This window comes from Pseudorca crassidens, chromosome 15 (assembly GCF_039906515.1).
Source record: "Pseudorca crassidens isolate mPseCra1 chromosome 15, mPseCra1.hap1, whole genome shotgun sequence".
Taxonomy (NCBI): domain Eukaryota; kingdom Metazoa; phylum Chordata; class Mammalia; order Artiodactyla; family Delphinidae; genus Pseudorca; species Pseudorca crassidens.
In genome coordinates this window covers 30,067,177-30,087,689 of record NC_090310.1, presented here as the reverse complement: position 1 = coordinate 30,087,689, position 20,513 = coordinate 30,067,177, and the positions used below count along the sequence as shown (strand labels likewise).

The window sequence follows — 20,513 nt, the reverse complement described above, 5'->3', positions numbered from 1 at the left end:
AAAATCATTTGCACCAGCTTGGTTACGTTAATCGCTTTTGTGTTTGGGTTCCACGTAAGTTAAGCGGAAAAAAACCTTCTTGACCGTATTTCCTCATGCGATTCTCTACTTAAACGTAAGGAAAGCATTCTGTTTTTAAAGCAAATTGTGACAGGCAGTTAAAAGTGGATGCTGTACAATAATGTGGAACGGAAGAGACCGTGGGGCAAGCAAAATGAACCACCACCCGCCACACCAAAGGCTGGTCTTCATCCAAAGAAGGTGATGTGTATATGGTGTGATTGGAAGGGAGTCCTCTATGACCTTTTTCCAGAAAACCAAACAATTAATTCCAACAAATACTACTCCCATTTAGGCCAACTGAAAGCAGCAAAAAAGCATCGAGAATTAGTCAACAGAAAACGCATAATCTTCCATCAGGATAATGCAAGACTGCATGTTTCTTCGATGACCAGGCAAAAACTGTTATATCTTGGCTGGTAAGTTCCAATTCATCTGCAATATTCACCAGACATTGCACCTTCAGATTTCCTGGAACAGTTCTTTGCTCAAAAAGATAAAAAGTTTTGGGAAGATGGAATTATGAAGCTGCCTGAAAAATGGCAGAAGGTGGGGAACAAAATGGTAAATATGTTGTTCAATAAAGTTCTTGGTGAAAATGAAAAATGTGTCTTTTATTTTTACTTTAAAAACCGAAGGAGCCTTTTGGCCAACCCAATAAACTGGGTGCAGCCACTGTGGAAAACAGTATGGATATTCCTTTAAAAACTAAAAATAGTTTTACCATATGAACCAGCAATCGCACTCCTGGGCATACATCCAGAAAGAACAAAAATCCTGATTGGAAAAGATACACATACCCCAATGTTCATAACAGCACTATTTACAATACCCAAGACATGGAAGCAACCTAAGTGTTCATTAGCAGATGAATGGATAAAGATGTGGTGTATATGTGCAATGGAATATTACTCAGCCATAAAAAAGAATGAAATAATGCCACTTGCAGCAACACAGATGGACCTAGAGATTATCATACTAAGTGAAGTAAGTCAGACAGAGAAAGACAAATATCATATATCCCTTATACATGGAATCTAAAAAATGCAAATGAACTTATTTACAAGACAGACTCACAGACATAGAAAACAAACTTATGGTTACAAAAGGGTAAGTGGTGGGGAGGGATAAATTAAGAGTATGAGATCAACAGATAATACACAACGGGACCTACTGTATAGCATGGGGAACTATATATTCAATATCTTGTAATACCCTGTAATGAAAAAGAATCTGAAAAAGAATATATATATGTTCAAGAATATATATATGTGTGTGTACTTTGCTGTACACCTGAAACTAACACAATATTGTAAGTCAACCATACTTAAGTTAAAAAAAACTCCCCCTTAGATATGGCATTCATTGATGATTCTTGCTGACCCAGTCTTTACCAGGATGGTGGTACAATGTTGGTTTTCCAGTGTCAGCACTCGGTATTCCATTGTAAGCAAGATTCCTCCCTTCCTCCCATTCATTTATTTATTTATCTATCTCTTCTTGGCACAGACTCATGGATTCCAGTTTTTTAGTGGTTTATATTTCATTACTGTGTTTAACTAATTTGATACTCAAATCATCCCAGATTTGGCCCTTGAGAACCCTTTCAAGCTGGCTCCTATGTCTTTGTGATCTGCCCCCATCATTTTTTTTCAATCAGTCCTGACACTTTCTGTCATAACAAGGTATTCAAGGTTCATTTCCCACCTACTGTGCCCTTACTCAGGGTTAATTTCTCTGAAAAGCCCTGGTTCCTTTCAATGGGTGATGGTGTTAGAGGCCAAGATCTGGGCACCAGATGTGCTCATGACTACATGGGGTGTCTTGCTTTTTGGCCCTTTCAATGCACAGAGCTAGGAAATATATGCGTGTATGTATACAAAATACACATTACCGATTCCTCCAATTCCAGTCAATTCCCAGAGGGTCCTTTCTTGCCTTCTCCCCCTCCAGATTTGGATGTCTCTTCTTTTACAGCGAGAGCCCTGGCTCCCAGTGACATCAAAACATTTACGATTTGCTCAATCCTATAATACATCTTTTAAAAGTTCCAGAACTGTTCATTGTTTGATAAATAAAGAGTTCAGGGTTGTTTGCAGTTTCCTGCTCCCCACCACCACCAAATACTTCATGTATCCCCAGTCCACAAATTGAGGGTATAGAGTCAAGTATTGTGTCATGAACTACTTGGATCTGTCTGCCTTGCCTTTCTTTTCCCCCTTCAGGATAGGTATGGTATTCATTTGAAATATATTTTGGTCTTTTTTTTTGTTGTTTGTTTGTTTGTTTTAGTTTAGGGTTCTCCCTTCTCATTCATATTGATTTAATTTCTTTTTTTTAATAATTTGGAATGTTAACAAACTCAAAACTTTTGCAAAAGGGTTTGTACAAAGAAGTGTCCTTCCTCCCACATTCTCTCCATCCTGTTCCCCTCCCTCTTGTAGATAACTAACTTATTGTTCTCTGGAATATCCTTCCTGCACTTCTTTGTGTAAAAAGCAGCAGAGGTAGGTATGCTTCCTTATTTTCCCTTCTTTCTTACATGCAGGGTGTAGCCCACGGTGTATGCTCTTTGGCACTTGGCTCTCTTCACTTAGCACTATCTCCGGAAATCACTCCGTATCAGTTCACCAGCGATCTTCCTCATTCCTTTCCCAGCTGCACTGTGCATACCATAGTTGATTCAACCAGTCTTTATGCTCAGACATTTAGGTAGTTTCCAGTATTTTGCAATTACAAGTAATAGTGCACTGAATACCCTTGTAAGTGTGCATTTTTATATCGTTGGAGGTGTATCTTCCAGATAAATTCCTGTGAGTGGGATTGCTCAATTGAAGGATATAGGAGTGATTTAAAGTTTTCGTTGAAAATGTATTTAAGTAAAAAAAAAAAAAAAAGTGGGAGTTCAAATAAAATGATTAATAACAAATAGTACAAGCAACACACAGACATGGCAGGAATTGTAAAGGCAGGCAAATGACTGAAGTTTGAGCAAAACTGGGCTAGAGTGTTGCTGCAGTCCCTTCAGACTCCAAAACAGAAACCTGGTGGGGTGGGAGCTCATGGTAAAGAACCTAATAACTGAGGGTCAGATGGAGCCCCCTGGGAATTCATCGTCAGCACCTGGGTCCTGGCCTCAGGGACCATCAGTGGAAATCTGTGTCCACGTGAGCCCACTGTTCTGCTTTCCCTGGTGGCGGCAGCGTGACGAATGCACCTTGGGAGGGGAGCTAGGCCTCTCTGAGGCGGGTGTAGTGTCAGCAGAGAGGTGTGGCAGTGGGGGCCCACAAGGCTGTGCAGAACCATGCCGGACCTCCTGGTGTGGCATAAAGAGGGGTGCCCTTTGACCCTCGATCACCAAGACAGGCCAGATGCTCTTCGGCAGCCACTTTTGAAGATGGCTGTAGAATCCATTTTGGAACGGTGAGAATCTGGCGAGACCCTCTCCTCAAAAACCTGTTACCCACTCCTCTCATGCCCACATAGCATTTTGCATACAGTTGCAGGGAGCTGGCAGACCTAGGTAAGCATCACTACTTTTAAGAGTTGTTTGGATAAAATTGTTTAAAAGAAGGGGAAAAACCTGTTTGGCTTTGAAAGAAGCATTGTGTACTTTACCTAGAAAACTAAGGGGAGCAGCTCATCCCACAGCCATGCCAGCTGGAGGAGGAGTATGTCGGGGGGAACAGGGGCGCAGCTGTGAGAACCAGGGTGCCACAGCCGAGGTTCAGAAACCTCGTTGTGCATGGAGATTCCCTTGTGGGCCTGGTTCTGCACCAGGACATGACCTAGGAGGTGGGAGGGGGAGCAGGCTTGGCTTCTGCTGCTGCTTTTCTAGCTGTGTTGAGTCATACTTCTGGGTTTCTGTTTCTTCAGATTCAGTATTCAGGACCAAACTAGTGGTTTTCAGGCCATTGTGTGGGAAGCTCCAGAATTCCAGAAAGGAGCTTTAGGGGCCTCTGTGGAGGCCGTGAGGGAACCCGTGGTTGGAGATGTTCGGGCACCCGCCCACCCACTCTGTACTTGGAGCAGCTCTGCTCTCACCTCGTACCATGGTGGTGCCCTGGGAAGTTGTCATTCAGAATTAACATGCACCTGCTCAGCGAAGTTTGGTGAGCACTCAACTGGATTGTCTTTAACCTCTCCTCTATTCCAGAATTCTCAGAGTCCAGGGAGATTAAGAAGCCAAAAAGGGACAACCATGTCACAGCAGGTGGAGGCACTAGGGCTTGGCCCCGGAACCTTGGGGAGTCCTTGGAGCTGAGTTCCTGCTGTGTCAGCCAGGCAGTCGAGGAGGAAGGGGGCCTCGCAGCAGTATGGGAAGCAGGTCAAAGGTCACAGGGCAGAAGCCGGAGACTGGCACCATCATCTCACTTAGTAGTCTTCAGATGTCTTTGATGACACGCCCTAGTAGTAAACAGAAATAAATGCATAATTGAGCATGCATCTCCCCAATAGATACACATTTATTATAAACTGTACATATCTGTATTAATGTACAAATGTTATGTACATCATAACACAGAGTAGATTTTTAAAAGATGATAATTAAAAATAAAAGAGGTACTGCCTAGCGAATCATCTGGCATACCCACTGAAGTGTGTCTGCGCCCCACTTTGGAGAAGACGGGGGTAGTTGGGCGGCTTCTGAAGGAGGCTGGTGGAGGGGAGGATGCGAGTACGAGAGAGAATGGTGCTTCTCAGACAGCAGTCTGCAGCGCCTCCCGCCCTTTGCCGTGGCCGCAGGCTGCGTGGACTGCTGTTTACTCCGTAGCTCTTGGTGAATTGATTCACTTGTTTTTTCTTAAATTTAGCTTCATCCTAAGCAGTAACATCCACAAAAGAACAGGTTTTATGTGCAGCTAGAATTTTCTTCTAATGCACATTAAAATAAATACAAAACTATGCAGGCACATTCCACTTAAAAATCATGTGTCAGCCCCCACCTGTGTGAGAGGGTCGGCCCTGTGGGAGACTCTGATCTGTGGTGTCTGACTCCAGACCACATTGGGAGGGAAGGGCCTGGTGCAGGCAAGCCCCCTCCTCCGGGTCCGGGCCCACATGGGCATGTGGGGATGCAGTCCTCAAGCCAGAGGATAGTTGCAAGCACGGTCACGCCTAACAGAGTCCCAGAAAGGTGGCGAGGATGCGACATCCCCCGGTGAAGCCACTGTGCACACACTGATCGCAGGCTGAGTGGGGCGCCCTGCACGCCACAGCTGCCGTGCATCATTGCCAGCCCTGCCTGCCGCCAAAACCACCCCCGGTGGCCTGTCATCCATTGCTCCACTCCTGAGATGTGTAGTGAGCACTTGCTGTGTGCCAGGCCCTGGACTAGACACTGGAGTTCTGGTGGAGAACAAGACAGATAAGGCAGCTACTCTCAGGAAGCCCACATCCTAGTTGGGGAAGGCAGACAAGAAACAAGCAAACCAGTAAATAGAAAATAGAAAATCCAGAGGCAGGTTTCCCCCCCGGGATCCAAAAGTAGAGCGGTCCTATGAAACCTTTTGGAGGACAAGATGGCGTAAAGCCAAGACGCAATTACCTTAGGACACATCTTGGTAACAGATTCACAAAATAAATGGAGGTAAAGCACCTGTGCTCCCAGACACAGTTCAGAGCTACGGCAGCTTGACGCTGAGGTGCTGAGTGGGGTTCCCGGGAAGGAGCTTGGCGGGGCCGCTCCCGCTGCATGGGGTGCCTGACGCCTCTATAACGGTTGCTGCAACACCAACGCTCAATGCTATTTCTGCTTTTTGCCTATTTTTGTAAAAGGGAAAATCCTTTTCAGGTTTCTTTTGGTTAGAAAAAGAGGTACTAATGTAGGTCTTTCATAAAAGCGAAGTGGCCTAAAGCAAACTTTTCGAAAAGGTGGGGATACCTGTAGCTATACATGCTATAAAGTAAAATCAAGATGGGGGGAGGGGACAGATCTATACAGGAGAATTCCCAGTAATTTATGTAGCTGTTCCTCCCTCAGGGAGACAGAACAGAACTCCTTAATCCTTAAGTGTGGGCTGTGCTTAATGACTTGCTTCCAAAGGGTGTGGGATGCAAGGAGGAGGAAAAGTCACTTTCCAGTGGAGAAACTTGACCAACATTCTCTTGGCCAAATGATTCAGATGAACATCCACAGCCATAAGTCATGTCAATAGCCTGTGCCCTTGATAGGATGTGATGAGAGGAGCACTTCCCCTCTGCGGTCTTCCTCCCAGAAACCCATAACCCCAGTCTAATTATCAGAAAAACGTCAGTCAGAATGCCCCAGATTGAGGGGCATGCTACAAAATGAGGACCAGTCTCCTCAAACTATAAGGAAGGAAGGTCTGAGAAACTGTCACAACCGAGAGGAGCCTAAGGAGATACGACAGCTGGGTATAACGTGATATCCAGGATGGGATCCTAGAATAGAAAAAGGATATTAGGGAGAAACTAAGGAAGTCTGAATGAAGTATGGAGTTTAGTTCATGATAACTAAAAGAGGTAAAGGAAAAACCAGTGGGGAGGGTGTCTGAGAAGACGTCTCTGAGATGGTGATGTTTGAACTGAGCCCCGAATAATGTGATTGAGTTGTGCCTGGGTAGGGAGGACTGGGGTGAGAGCGTTCCAGGCAGAGCAGACAGCTCTGTAAAGATACTGGGGCAGAAACAAACTCACTCCGGTCAAAGACAAGTGGGAAGGAAGCTCAGCACAGCTGGCAGGGCGGGGAGGGCCCCGAGGTGAGGTCAGAGGTGGACGGGGGCCAGGCCGTGCGAGGCCTTCATACCATGAATGGCATTTGGATTCCATCCTGAGTGTGATGGGAAGGCAGAAGGGGACCTGGGCTAATTTCCACTTAAAATCACTTGGTTCGGTGTGGACCACAAACTAAGGGGGCGAGAAGAGAAGCAGAAGCCACGTGGGAGGCACGAGTCCAGGGGAAGACGATGACAAGGCCGTGGCAGAGCCCAGCTCCACGGCCCATCATTCCTGAACAGAGATGCAGATTCACATTTCATCCTCTGTTTCCCCTCATCATGTCTCCCGAAGATGGGGGGCATTACCTGAACCCTGGGTCCTAAGAACTAAGTATTTGAAGGTCCACACCTGTGCATCAAGGAACTCTATAACAGGACACCCCACGGCACAACAACCGTCCACCTCTAACTCAGGATGTTTTCCTTTGTTGGTTCAGACCTTTTTCTCAAAATGAAAGTGTACACCGTGCTCAAGTCAGGTGCTACAAAAGTTGCCCCTACTTAATTGGGAAAAATAAAACGGGGTCCCTCCCCCTCTCTGCTTTCTGGAAGTTGTTAAGTGGGAAGGGAAAACAAACGCTTCAGTCATGTCAGAGCCTTTCTACAGTGTAAACAGTTTCAGAATATTTTCAGTGAATTTGGTTATGTTTTATTAACCACGTGTCATTTCTTCCACGCTCCTCAACTCCTCTGGGAAGGAAGCATGGTATCAATAAAGTAGAATAAATAACTGTTGAAGAAAAAAATATTGAAATAAATCATTGCGACCTGTGCTTTCTTGTCAAAATCAGGGCCCCATTTCTCAACGCTACCAAGATGAAAGGAGAGAGAGGTTCAGGCCTCGGTCTTATTTCCCCCCAGCGTGCGTATTGCAGGGGCCCCACCACCGCCGTCGAGCGTTTGCTGGACGTGTGCGGAGCAGTCTGCCAGGCTCCTTCTTGAGCACGAGAGTATCTGTAAAGCTCGGTCTGGGGCCGTGTGGGCTCATCCTGGTGTCTTGTGTTTGCTTCCAGAGATAGAGATGGTAATCATGGAGCGCAGCAAGCTCCCGGAGCTGGCGCCCAGCACCTCGGTGCAGGAGCAGAACACCACGGACGAGGAGAAGAGCGCCGCCACTGGCCTGGACAGCGTCCAGTGGAGCAGGTAGTCGCCGGGGCTGCGGGAGGGCTGCCCCCGAGCCAGCCATCGGGGGCTGGGGGTAGGGCATCGCTGCTCAGTCTCTGGGATGTTGTGGAAGGGGGTGCCTTGGCCGGGTGCCCACAGAGGATAAGCCAGGCCTCTTCCTGCCCCCGGCCCCCGCCGATGGCCTCTTCTGCCTCCCGGCCAAGCCGTTATGCTTCTCCACCAGAGACACGACTCCTCTCGAGAGGCCACAGGGACAGAGCTGGCCCTCAAGGCCGTGGTATTCGCCCCTTGGAATGAATGACCGAGGCATGGCACTACCACCCCAGGCACTTCGGTGCTGGGCCGCGTCCTAACGAGTGTGGCCTTGTACCAGCCGCTCCTGGCCATACTCTGCTGTTCCCAGAAAGGATCCCCTTGGGGGAAGCGTTTGGATTTCATTCATTTGCTGCCGCCACGTGCACCACCGTCCGTAGGGCCTGACCTCGTGACTCAGCCGGCACGATTTAATGCTGGATTTAACGCTGCTGTCCACCTTCAACTTCTTGCCTGATTGTTCATTTCAGTGATGACTGCCCAAACTACATCCTCTGAAAGCTTCCAGATGCCACATTGCCTGCAGCCTTGCTGTAGCACCACCCCTTCCAGAAGGAATTGGGTGGAGGGCTGCTCCTGAGGTTGCAGCAAACTGTTAGGAGGGCTTCTTCATCCTTATCAGATGGCCCTACTGCGCAGATGCCTGCAATAACCTCCTAATCCCATATTAGTGGTAATAAATGCACAGCAACGTGGTTTCTCTGTCAGCCTGCAAGGCATTCACTTCCTGAACTCTCACGGTGGGGTGGATGACACACACGCGCACGCGCGCGCGCGCACACACACACACACACACACACACACATCCTATTTATTAATGCAACTTAAAGACTCGAAGCAGGCTAATTTTTTCCTCTGCGTCTTGTTTACCTCTTTCTTGGCACGTGTTTTAATTGTCTAACAGACAGGATTAATTTTTATCAGTTGCACAGGGGAGCCACTTTTAGTTTTGGTTAAATAAAAGTCATTGCAGCACAATGTGGGCCGTCAGTTGTACTGACAAGGACCTTTCTGATTTTGTGTTGTGACCACAAAATGTGACACCTGAAGCTCTGAAAATTAAGAAAATCATTCTAAACACAGAAAGGGAGGGGGAAGCAACCTTTAGGTGCTTGCATGGCTTTAATTTGAATATGAATCATTGAAAAACCAAAACTGACATGTCGTGGGGGATGCTTAGGCTAATGTAGGCGCATCTACTTAATAGAATATTAGCGGCTGCCTTTCCATGAATACTGTCATGATGTGTTCAGTTTCTTAGGATCTAATAAATGGAAACAGCACGTATTTGCATAGTATGGTAATACTGTAGCTTTCCTAAAGGAGGAAAAATACCCATGTATTGTCAAAAAACAAAAAGTCAACCGACCAGAAAGTTACGTTGGAGTGTTGGAGTTGAGACTTCTTTTTTTCCTGAATTTTAATGAAGAGAGGGGTTTTCTTAGAGTTGATTGAGATTGTTTCTTAACTTTCGGTGACCTTGTCATCTTCTACCACGTGGTTCGTGATGGAAGCTGATCCTGTGTCTTAAGTTGGGCCACATGCAGATTTGTGACCCCCAGGGACTCTGGGCAGGAGCTGCGCTCTGCTCTGAGACCAGGTGCTAGGGAGAGACTGTCCCTGGTGGAGAGTTGCCAATACCTTTGCAAAGGTATTGAGTTGTTGGCTGTCAGAGACACCGCCACGGACTTCTGTCCTCTCACCTGCACTGAGCCAGGAGGAGGGCACTGAGGGTGAGGGAGGGGACAGTTTGTCCTTGACATGAATTGGATCTTGACATTGGTCTATTTGTCCAAAGAAACAGCATAGTACAAAGTGGAACTGTCCTTATATTTGCCATACACTGTGGGCTGTATCTGCATTCATGGTTAAATATAGGCGTAAGGGACCAGAAACCATTCACAACATTCTCTCTTTTCTTTAAAAAAAAAAAAAAATTCTTTTAAAATTTAAAAAGTAATATACATTCAGAAAATGTAAAAAAGCTTGAAAAGTATAAAGAAGGGAAAAAAGCTCTCCATAATTCAAAGGCAGCTGTTATTAGCATTTTGGTGATTTCCTGCCAGTCAGTTTTCAGTGCCAATATAGTGGGAATTCTGCCCTTCTTCTCCCCAATAGCTTATACCCCCAATAGCCATGTATATTACTTTTTATTCTTGGTTTTCTCTAATATCAAACCCCAAGCATCTTTTTCACTTTATTGTACTCTTAGTAAACAAAATTCTAATGGCTTCATAATACTTCATCTCATGCAAGATGGTATATCCACTGAGCCCTCCCTCTGCTACTGGGCATTTGGTTATTCTTATTATTCCCAAAGGAAAATACAGTCCAAATTCCAAGCAGCTGGCTTACAAGAAAGTGTTTTATACTTTATCCTGCTCTTACGTTTGGAAGCGTTATTGCTAGGCGCTTAGGAAAAAACAGATCCACACATGGCAAAACTATTCGCGCATTTGAATGGTGATGACAGATCGGGGGCTCCGGAGAAATAGAGCCTGAACATAAATGTTCCTTAAAAGTTTCTTCCTTTAATTTCTGTGTGTCACGTGTTTGTTTGAAATGTTATGACAAGTGCGTTTCACTGCTTCTGCATTTTTCAATATAATATTTTGAATCGGTGATACATTTGTGGAGTATCAAAATTCAAAAAAGTATAAAATGTTTTGCAGTGAATAGTCTCCCTGTTTCTCTGCTGCACCATCTCGCCCCCCCACCTCCCCGCCCAGTCAGCAGTGTTGACAGTAGCTTGTGTCCTTCCAGGGATAAAGTGTGCCCTTGGTCACTCATCGAGTTGCTGTGTTCTCTTGGCTTCAACCTGGCATCCGGGGGCAGCCGCAGACAGTCATGGGATCAGAGCCGCCTGCCTACAGGCCAGATCTGTGCATATTCTATTATCCTCGTGTTGAAGAGTCTTTCCGGGCCAGGCCCTTCACCTGGAAGGGCAGCATTTAGGGTGTGCGGTTTGTGATATTTGCAGCCACTCTATAGATCTCACCCACAAAGCATCAGGCGAGAGACTTCCTATCGATCCCTTCCAGTCCGGGAAGGTCAGCCCAAGAAATCACTGGGCCAGGACCTGCCAAAGTGAGATCGTGGAGAAGTGCCCTTGGAATACTCAAAATAGAAATCCAACAGCAGCTCTCATGTATGAGCACTTTCCACCCTGTGCCTGGGCCTGTGTTAAATGCCTCTCTGTTTTCATTTCACTTGAATCTTCACTGTAACCCCGAAGGGTTTAATCCCCACCTTGCAGATGGGGGAAAGCTTTAGGTAATGTACCCAAGGGTTTGCAGCTAAGTAGAGGCAGAATCAGAAGTCGAACCCAGGCAGTTCTTGCTCCAGGGTCCACATTCTAAAATTGTTCAGACTTGTTGGTACCTTGTCTGCTAGCGTGAGTCTATTACATTGCCCCGTTTTCTTCATTCTCTTGCCACTCTTTGAAGTGATGATGTGGCGTGTCCATTCTCTGTCTGCCCCCTGGCATGGAAGTGCCACAAGACCAGAGACTTGGTATCATTTATCCCCAGTGTCTGGGACAGCGGGTGAACGATGCCGAGTGATTAAGTGGTTGGTTCGTTCCTTAGTCGGTTTACCCTGGAGACGACAGCTTCGCACGGGCGGGGCCTGCCTCTCAGTCCCCTTTGTGTCCTCCAGGCCTGGTGCTGGACTGGGCACACAGCGGATGTGCTGCATGCTGGCGGTGGGGCTGTAAAGGGCTAACTAAGGCAGCTGCTTCCCGTGTGCAGGTGAGGCTCGTGCGTGCCACGAGGCTCATGCGTGCCCCTCTTTTCCAGACCCTTCCTGGATATGGTGTACCATGCCCTAGACAGCCCAGATGACGATTACCACGCGCTCTTCGTGCTCTGCCTCTTGTACGCGATGTCTCATAACAAAGGTAAGCTGCTCAGCTTGTCCGCCTTCAGGGAAAAGGAAAGCTGCTTTCCTTGAAGAATTTCCTTTCTGGTTTTGGCAGACTCCCACAGGACTTCTCTTCAACCTCGTTAGAATTTCTCAGGTGCTTTTCTACAGACTAAAGCCGCGGGAATCGGTTACTCAGGCAGCACGGGGCTGGGGCAGGCAGAGGGGGAGTTTCAAGTGTTGACCGTCCAACCCAGCATGACTGTTCGCACTGTGCTTTGCTTTCCACCCCTTGGTTTACAACTGACTTAGGCTTCCTACCTCTTTCCTAACATCAGAACAGAAATCAGTCAAATTGTAATCTTGGTTTTGCTATTTATAAAAGTTGATGTGCTGTTCTGGGTTCAGAGCTAAAATAGACTCTGAGTGGATTGTGTGGAAGCGTAGGTTTCCTTTCTGAAGAAAGGTGTGGTTCTCTGGCTTCCCTTGTTGAGGCCGAGTGGTCAGACTCCCGCGGAGCTGACAGATTTGATTAGAATCCATTCATTTACTTCCTCTCTGAGAACAGTCGCTGGTGTGTGTGCCACCTGGCTTGACACGGGCAAGTTCTCAAAGCACCACATCAGAATCTCTTTGAAGAAGTCAAGAATATTCCTCTGGCCCCTGCCAAGTGCTGGGCTTGGCATAGATGAGACTTTGCATCAAGTGTTGTTTTAGTAGGTTTTTCATGAGCTTATTGGGAGGTAGTTGGAGGTGGGTTTTACTAAGACAGCCTATGCCTGGAGTCATTTAGAAAGCACTCAACATAAAGTATGTACTTACTCTTAAATCATTAATCATGATAAGTTGATTAGTGGCAAAAGGAAATATAGTGAAAGAGGCCTCCTCTCTCGTTTGTCCTCCAGTTCTCTTCTTCACAGGCAGTTCACGTTAACAGTTTCTTGTGTGTCTTTTTAAAGATATCCATGCAAACCCAAGTACAAGTGTATATTATTTTATTTATGTGGGTTCCCCACTCCCTGCCCAACATGGAGGTTCATTCTTTATTGTCTGTTTTGTGCCTTGTTTTTCTCACATCATCATGTATCAACACGTCACTTCCCATCCCTGTAGAGCTGCCTCGTGCTTTTTAATCCTGTGTCTGTGCCATCATTTAGTGCGCCATCCCCTTACTGAATGACACTGAGTCCATTTCCAGGCTTTTCCCACTAGAGACGGGACCGGCCATGATGGCTCTTCTCCTGCATAAGTCATTGTGCTCACGTGCAAGGGTGTAGATCTAGCCCGAGACTTCTCTAAAAGATGCCTAGCAAGCTCCGAATCCTCCCTCCACAATCTCGTTCACTCCCATGGCTTCTGCGACTCCCTCCAGCTCCTGCCTTGGTGACTGGCACACGGGAGCCCTCAGTTAGTGGGAGTAAACAGAACTCCAAGCCTGACCGATGGGAGTCGGTCCCACCCATGGATTGCCTGCCGTTCCCCCGACCCTCCCCTTCCATGCCCGCCTCACTCCAGCCCTGCAGTCTGAACTCCTGGCCCTTGCACGCTGGAGACTTCTACCTAGGTGATTGAGCAACACTTTGAAACAGTCTGTCTACACCACACTCATCCCCCCAAAATATACCCTGACCTCATCACGCTTCCTGCCATTTCTGGTTCAGTTGAAATTGCCAGCCAAGGTTGAAACTGCCACGACCTTTAGCTCTTTCCCTCCTTTGATCCCAGCATTTAGTCATCAGGTGTTGTCATTTCTCCCTCTTCAGCCTATCTGATCAGCAGAATTTAACTGAGCACAACTCAGTGCCTGGCTCTAAGTTAGGTGCTAGAGGCGAGAACCAAAGGCACGAGAGCAAGAGAGATATTGAGCACCATCCCGGTGGCCATTATCGCAGCCTCCCCGAGGGGTCAAACACACGACCATTTTATAATCCATCCTCCACAGCACTGCCGGGTGATTCTCTGTAAGATGTGTTGACCGTGTCCTTCCCCTGTTCAGAAACCTTTGGTGCTTTCTTCTCTCCCTTGAACTCCAGTCTCCTGTACCTGCCATTTTGAGTATCTAGATCGCACCCACCATTCTAACTTGACCTGATTCCACCAACTTCCCTGTCATAGACCCTTGGCTCCGGCCCAGGGAGTCAAACTTTACTACGCAGTGATTGAACTCTTGCATGGAGATAAACTTGCAGTGGCTGTCATGGTACTCACTGAACTCTTTAATATTCTTTTGGTTGCAAGGCGTGGAAACCACCTCACATTAACTTAACGAAGAGAGAGAGTCTTATAGGAAGGCCCCTGGGGCAGCTCATGGGATCCAAGAAGTTGCCAAAAAGCCAAGGGAAGGGCAGGACCAGCTCTGGGGACTTCCCTTAAGGTAGATTGTGTTGTGGGCCCATCAAATCCCAGGCAGGGAGTCTGTCTCCGTTCAGGTTTCAAACTGTTGGGCAAGAGATCTCATTGTTCCAGGTTGGTGATATGTCTAACTCCGGAAGTCAGTTATGGCTGGGGGTGGGGTGGGTGAGAGTCAGGGTCACATAGCACAGAGCTGGCTCCAGGGGTTTCAGCTCTGTGTCTGGAACTGCTCCCAGAGAAGGGAGCTTCTTTGGAAGGCTGGCAGCCGCCCCAGTCAGAGCCAACACGCCTACCTGTTCTTGGCTGATCTGCCACCTTCTTGTATCCATCTGTTTTTTCCTGCCGTTTTCTCTGCCGTAACATCACCACCTATTGAAATTCTGCTCAACTTCAAGGGTCTGCTGAGAACTCACCTTCTCCTGGAATTTTCTCTGATCCCTTCAGGTGATACTCACTCTGGGTTAGTACCGCCTAGTGTGGCAGGCACATCTTATACTTTGCCAGATTTGATTTGCTAAAACTTTGTTAAGGATTTTTGCATCTGTGTTCCTGAGTGTTATTAGTCTGTGGTCTCCCTGTAATTCTCTTGTTTTGTTTGCTCTCAAGTTATGCTTACCTTATGAAATTAATTGGAAAGTATTCCCTCCTCCTGAATTTCTTGGAGGAGTTTTGGTAGAACTGGTATTATTTCTTCCTTTATTTTACTATTTGGTAGAATTCACCAGTGAAGCCATCTGGGCCTGGAGTTTTCTTTGAGAAAAGGTTTCAAAGTATTCAATTTCTATAGTAGATATTGGGCTATTAAAGCTTATCTGTTTCTTCTGTTCAAGTTTTGGTAGCTTGTGTCTTTCAAGGAATTTGTCATTTCATCTAAACTGTTGAATTTATTGGCATAAACTTTTTTACTATATTCCTTTATTATCCTCCTTTTTTTTTTTCATTTTTCCTTTTTTTTCGGTCGTGCTGTGCAGCATGTGGGATCTAAGTTCCCCTACCAGGGATCGAACGTGTGCCCCCTGCAGTGAAAGCACAGAGTCCTAACCACTGGACTACCAGGGAATTCCCCTTTTATTAGCCTCTTAATGTCTGTAGGATCTATAGTAGTGCCCCCTTTCTAATTCATGGTATCAATAGTTGAGGTCTTCATTTTTTTTTTCCTGATCAGTTTGGCTAGAAATTTATCAATTTTATATTAATTTTATTGGTCCTCTCAAAGAACTTTCTTTTGGTTTCATTGATTTTTTTTCTCTGTTTTATATTTCATTGATTTCTGTTCTTTATTTCTTACCTTTAGCTGCTTACTTCAATTTTAATTTACTCTTCTTTTTGTTAAGATGGAAGCTTAAATCATTGATTTTTTTTAATGCTACTCAGTTTATTTTATTTTACTTTTGAAAATTAACATACAATAAAATTGACTCATTTTGTGTGTAGTTCCATTAATTTTAGCATATTTATGGATTTGTGTGAACACTGCTATAATCGGGTGTTACGTTGTAGTTCTATCAAGCAAAAAATTCCCTCATGCTATTCCTTTTCAGTCATAGCCTCTCAATACCAGTCATTGATTTTTAAACTTTTCTTCTTTTATAAAATATGAGTTTAATGCTGTACATTTTCCTCTAAGCACTGCTTTAGCTGCCTGCAGTAAATTTTGATATATGTGGTTTAATTTTTATTCAGTTTAAAATATTTTATAATTTCCCTTCTGATTTCTTTTTGTCTATTCTATCATCTGTGTAATTTCTAGCTATATTTCTATTATTGATTTTTCTTCTGGTTTGATTTTAGGTTATATTTGTTATATTTTCCCGTTTTTTTTTTTGGCATGCCAGATTTATTTATTTAATTTTTTTGGCGGTACGCAGGCCTCTCACTGTTGTGGCCTCTCCCGTTGCGGAGCACAGGCTCCGGACGCGCAGGCTCAGCGGCCATGGCTCACGGGCCTAGCCACTCCGCGGCATGTGGGATCTTCCCAGACCGGGGCACGAACCCGTGTTCTCAGCATTGGCAGGCGGACTCTCAACCACTGCGCCACCAGGGAAGCCCCCAGATATTTTTTGATTGGTTGACAGTTACTATGAATTTTATGTTGTTGGATGCTGAATTCTTGCTTCCTTTCAAGATTTTTGGGCTTTGTCCTGGGACAAGGTGAAGTTACTAGGAGTCGTTTGGGTCTTCTTAGGCGCTTGCTTTTGAGCTTGGTTGGTGCTAGTCCAGAGCACCCGTTAGTCCCTGGCTCACTTGACCCCAGTACAGAGGCCGTCCCCTTCCAAGGGCTCTACTGGATGAGCCATGATTAGGTAGTCCTTCCACGCTGGCCGCTGGGAATGTGAGCTCTTCTCAGCCCCATGTGAGCTCCTGGGGTTGTTCCACCTGCCTCCTCCCAGCAGGCCTTTCCCTTTCCTCACCTGCATGCACAGGGCAGGACACAGCGGGAGCCTAAGAAGGACCCCTCTTGCCGATCTGTGCAGTTCCCCCGTCTCTGCTACTGTCTTATATCAATTCCAGCCACTTGGCCTCTCTGAACTGCAGACTCTGCCTTCTCACCTCAGAGAGACCGTGAGCTTTGTTTGGGTTTTCTCAGTCTGTGGTGAGTCCTGGAAACTTTCCAGACGGTGACCTGGAGCAATCACTGGGCACACGGCCTTAGTTTCTTCTCTCTCAGGATCACCCTCCTGTGATGCCTGTTGTCTTGTCCAGTGTCTCATAACCATTGTTTTAGATGGTTTGCCTTTCTTGGCTGGAAGCTGTAGCATTTAAAAAAGAAAGTTTTATCAAGGTATAATTGATAAACAGTGAGCTGCACATATTTAAAGTGTACAATTTGATAAGTTTTGACACATTTATACACCCATGAAACTATCACCACAGTCAAGTCAGTGTACGTATCCATCACTCCAAAAGTTTTCTCCTGCCCTTTGTCACCCCTCCGTCCCTCTCATCTCCCACCCCTCTCCCTAGGCAACTCTGAACTGCTCCCTGCCACTATAGCTTGGTTTGCACTTTCTAGACTTTTATGTAAATAAAATCATGCGATAAATACTCTTCTTTTGTATGGCTTCTTTCAATCTGCGTAATTATTTTGAGATTCGTCCATGTTGCTGTGTGTATCTGTGGTTCCTTTCTTCTTATGTTTGAGTAGTATTCCATGTGTAAATGTACCACAATTTGTTTACCCGTTCACCTGTGAACGGACGTTTGGGTTGTTTCCAGCTTTTGACCATTACAAACAAAGCTGCCGTGAACACTTGTATATAAGTCTTTGTATGGGCATGTATTTCCATTTTTCTTGGACAACTGCTGAGGAATGGGATGACTGAATCATGTGATAGGTGTGTGTGTGTTTGTTCTTAAGAAACTGTCAAACTATCTTCCAAAGCGAACGCGTGCTCTTACATCCCACCTCCAGTGCACGAGGGTTCTGGTGTTCTGACACCCTCACCAGTGGGTGGCACGACCACCTTTTTTATTTTAGTCATTTTAATGGGTACATAGTGGTGTCGTATTGTGATTTTAATTTGCGTTTCCCTAACGACTAATGACGTTGAACAGCTTTTTCAGTACTTAGTCTGCCATCTTCTCATTTCCTTTGCCCGTGTTTTAATGGATTGTCCATTTTCTTATTGTTGAGTTTTGAGAGTTCTTTATATTCTATATACAAGTCCTTTATCAGATGTGTTTTGCAAAGATTTCCTCCCAGTCTGTGGCTGGCCTTTTCATTTTCTTAATAATACCTTTGGAAAAGCAGACGCTTTTAATTTCCATGAAGTTCCCATGGCACTTTTTTATACTTTTGCTCTGCATGTTTTCTCTCCCACTCTGGACCGCTGGGCCTCTGAAGGCAGAGACCGTGTCGCTCTCAACGGCCTCCTGCAGTACTCAGCTCGGTGCCCGACACCCGGTCAGCACTCAGCCAAAGCTTGCTGACTGATTGCCTCTCAGCTGAGTGGCAGCTCCCCAGCGCTGCTCTCTTCCTGGCAGCCGGTGCTCGGTGCTCAGGGCCTCCGCAGGGAGGGTGCTGTTGGGGGCGGTGGGGATGCCCAGCTCCAGAGGGTCAGGGGGCACGTGGGTGAACACTTCGTCTTACGGGGGGCTGGCTTTCTGAGCAGGCTTCCTTCCAGGAGCCCCGCCGTGTGCTGGGGAGTGGAGAAGTGGTGGCTGGCACGCCACGCTCCTTCGTCCATGATGTGGCCAGAGAGACGACCCTGCCGAGGTCCTGTTGGGGAGCCCACCTCTCTTCCTAAGAGTGGGACTGTGTATTCGAGGGAATTTAATTCCTTCTTCCACTTCCTGCTAATGCTTTTCATTTATTCATTCACCCTTCTGACAAATATTTCTGAAGCCCTTCTTAGATGCCAGGCAGTGTGGTTAATATTGAGAACACAGCGGTGAACCAAACAGAGATTCTTCTGGTGGTGAGTGTGGCTGCTGCGGAGGGAGCAAGGCGACAGTGGTGGAGGAGAAGACAGCGTGACGGGTGTGATCTGTGATTGTGGAGGAAGCCAGGGGTGGTGGTGCAGGGGTCACTAGCTTGGGTGGTCAGGGAAGGCTTCTCTGAGGAACAGACATCAGAGCTGAGGCCTGAAGAATGGGAAAGAATCGGCTCTGCAAAGATCTGAGGCAGGAGTGCTCCAGGCAAAGGGAACAGCCTGTGCAAAGGCCCTGAGGTGCAAAAGACCTTACAGGTTTGAGGAGCAGAAAGCCGGTCAAGGTGAGGCTGACCAGGTGGGCAGGGACCAGATCGTGAAGGGCCTTGAAGGCCACAAAAAGGAATTTAGATTTTATCCCAGGTGCAGTGGGAAACACCTAAAGAATTTTTAAGTAGAAGAGTGACATGGTCAGATGGAAATTTTTGCAAGATCACTCTGGCTGCTGGATGGAAAGTAAGTTAATGAGGGTGGGGGAGTGAGTTGCAAGGCAGAACACTGGGAGGCTTGTGAGGAAGCTGTTGCAGTAGTCCAGGCGGGTAATGTAGGCTGACTTATGGCGTGTTGGCCACGGGGATGGAGAAAGACTGGAAAGTTTTACGATACATTTTGGAGCTACAGCCAGGACGAGCTGATGGACTGGATGTGGGGGGTGAGTGAAAAGGACACTGGGGCAGCTGTGTGTGGCCATTTATGAAGACAGGGAGACAAGGGCGGGAGAGGGGCCGGGGGCGGAGATTTCTGCTTGATTTGGGTGGGAGTGGGCACCACGAGAGGAGTCTGTGTGATGCCCAGGGCCCTGCCTCCTGCCACTGTGTGACTGGTGGTGCCATTTCCAGAGCCAGCAAGTGTGGGCTATGAAGCAGGTTTGGAGAGGAAGCTGGAGACTTCAAGTTCAGCACCCTGAGGCCCAGGTGCCTGGGGTACCCCCATGGGAAACTGCCTAGCAGGGGGAGCTGCCGCTTGGTTTATGCTCTAGTCTGGCCTGCAAGCACAGCTCTGCATTTGGGGGGGCCATTTGGTGGTGGTGGCGGCGGCGGCGGTGGGTGGGTGGGTGGTTGCTGTTTTGGTTAGGCAGCAGGCAGTTAGCTGCACTTAACCTTCAGCCTCTCTTTTCCAGATCCGTGCCCTCTAAGCAGGGCCCCTAATGAAATGGTCTCTTTCCGATAGATTTTCCATCATAAGACAATTTTAACATAAAAGCAATGTTAATAAAAACCAAATGTTAGCTCAGGCCTTCCAGTAAATCATAATAGATTAGATGCTGCACCGAAATGAATATCACAGTGGAAAGGGTTGACCGGTTGGAGGAAGGCTCTCGCTGTGATTCAGTCGGGCCCCGTGATGAAGACTGGTTCCTATCTGTAATAGCAGATGCAGCCCTCTCTCCTTTGTCAAGTCTGCAGGGCCCTGGCCCAGGGGAAGGGGAAGGGGGGTGAGTTTTGTGGCTTTGTCTTCCTAAAGGTTCCCCTGCTCCACCCACTAACCCTTCTACTCCCTGCCCCCTCCATTTATCATTGTTTACACAAGAGGAATCTTGGGCTTTTTGCTTTTTTTGTTTTGCTGAGAAGTTACTGGAACATGGATGAGAGGTATGGGAAAGGTTGAAAGGTAACAGGATAATAAAGGGAGGCTTTTGCTATGCGGAGAGCTGGGAAAATATCATTTTGGATCTCGACTGACACATAATCAGAACTGGAAGTACATTGGAAATTGGCCCAACATCTGGTTAACTTTCGAAATAGTTGGTCTATAGTCTTCCAAAGCTGGCAATGCTTGTGTGACTCCAGCAAAGGAGACCTAAAGAAAGAAAAAAAATTTTTTTTTAATTAATTAATTTATTTTTGGCTGC

General features: G+C 46.6%; 1 protein-coding gene across 5 annotated transcripts in view; it reads left to right on the top strand.

Annotated features, from left to right (window-relative positions):
* CLEC16A (C-type lectin domain containing 16A) overlaps nucleotides 1-20,513 on the top strand; it is a 207,772-nt gene that overhangs the window by 59,051 nt on the left and 128,208 nt on the right. For all 5 annotated transcript variants that reach the window (XM_067706637.1, XM_067706638.1, XM_067706636.1 and 2 more), the window contains exons 11-12: nucleotides 7,814-7,943; nucleotides 11,816-11,916. In XM_067706637.1, coding sequence (XP_067562738.1) covers nucleotides 7,814-7,943; nucleotides 11,816-11,916 — 231 coding nt within the window. The remainder of the gene's footprint in view (nucleotides 1-7,813; nucleotides 7,944-11,815; nucleotides 11,917-20,513) is intronic.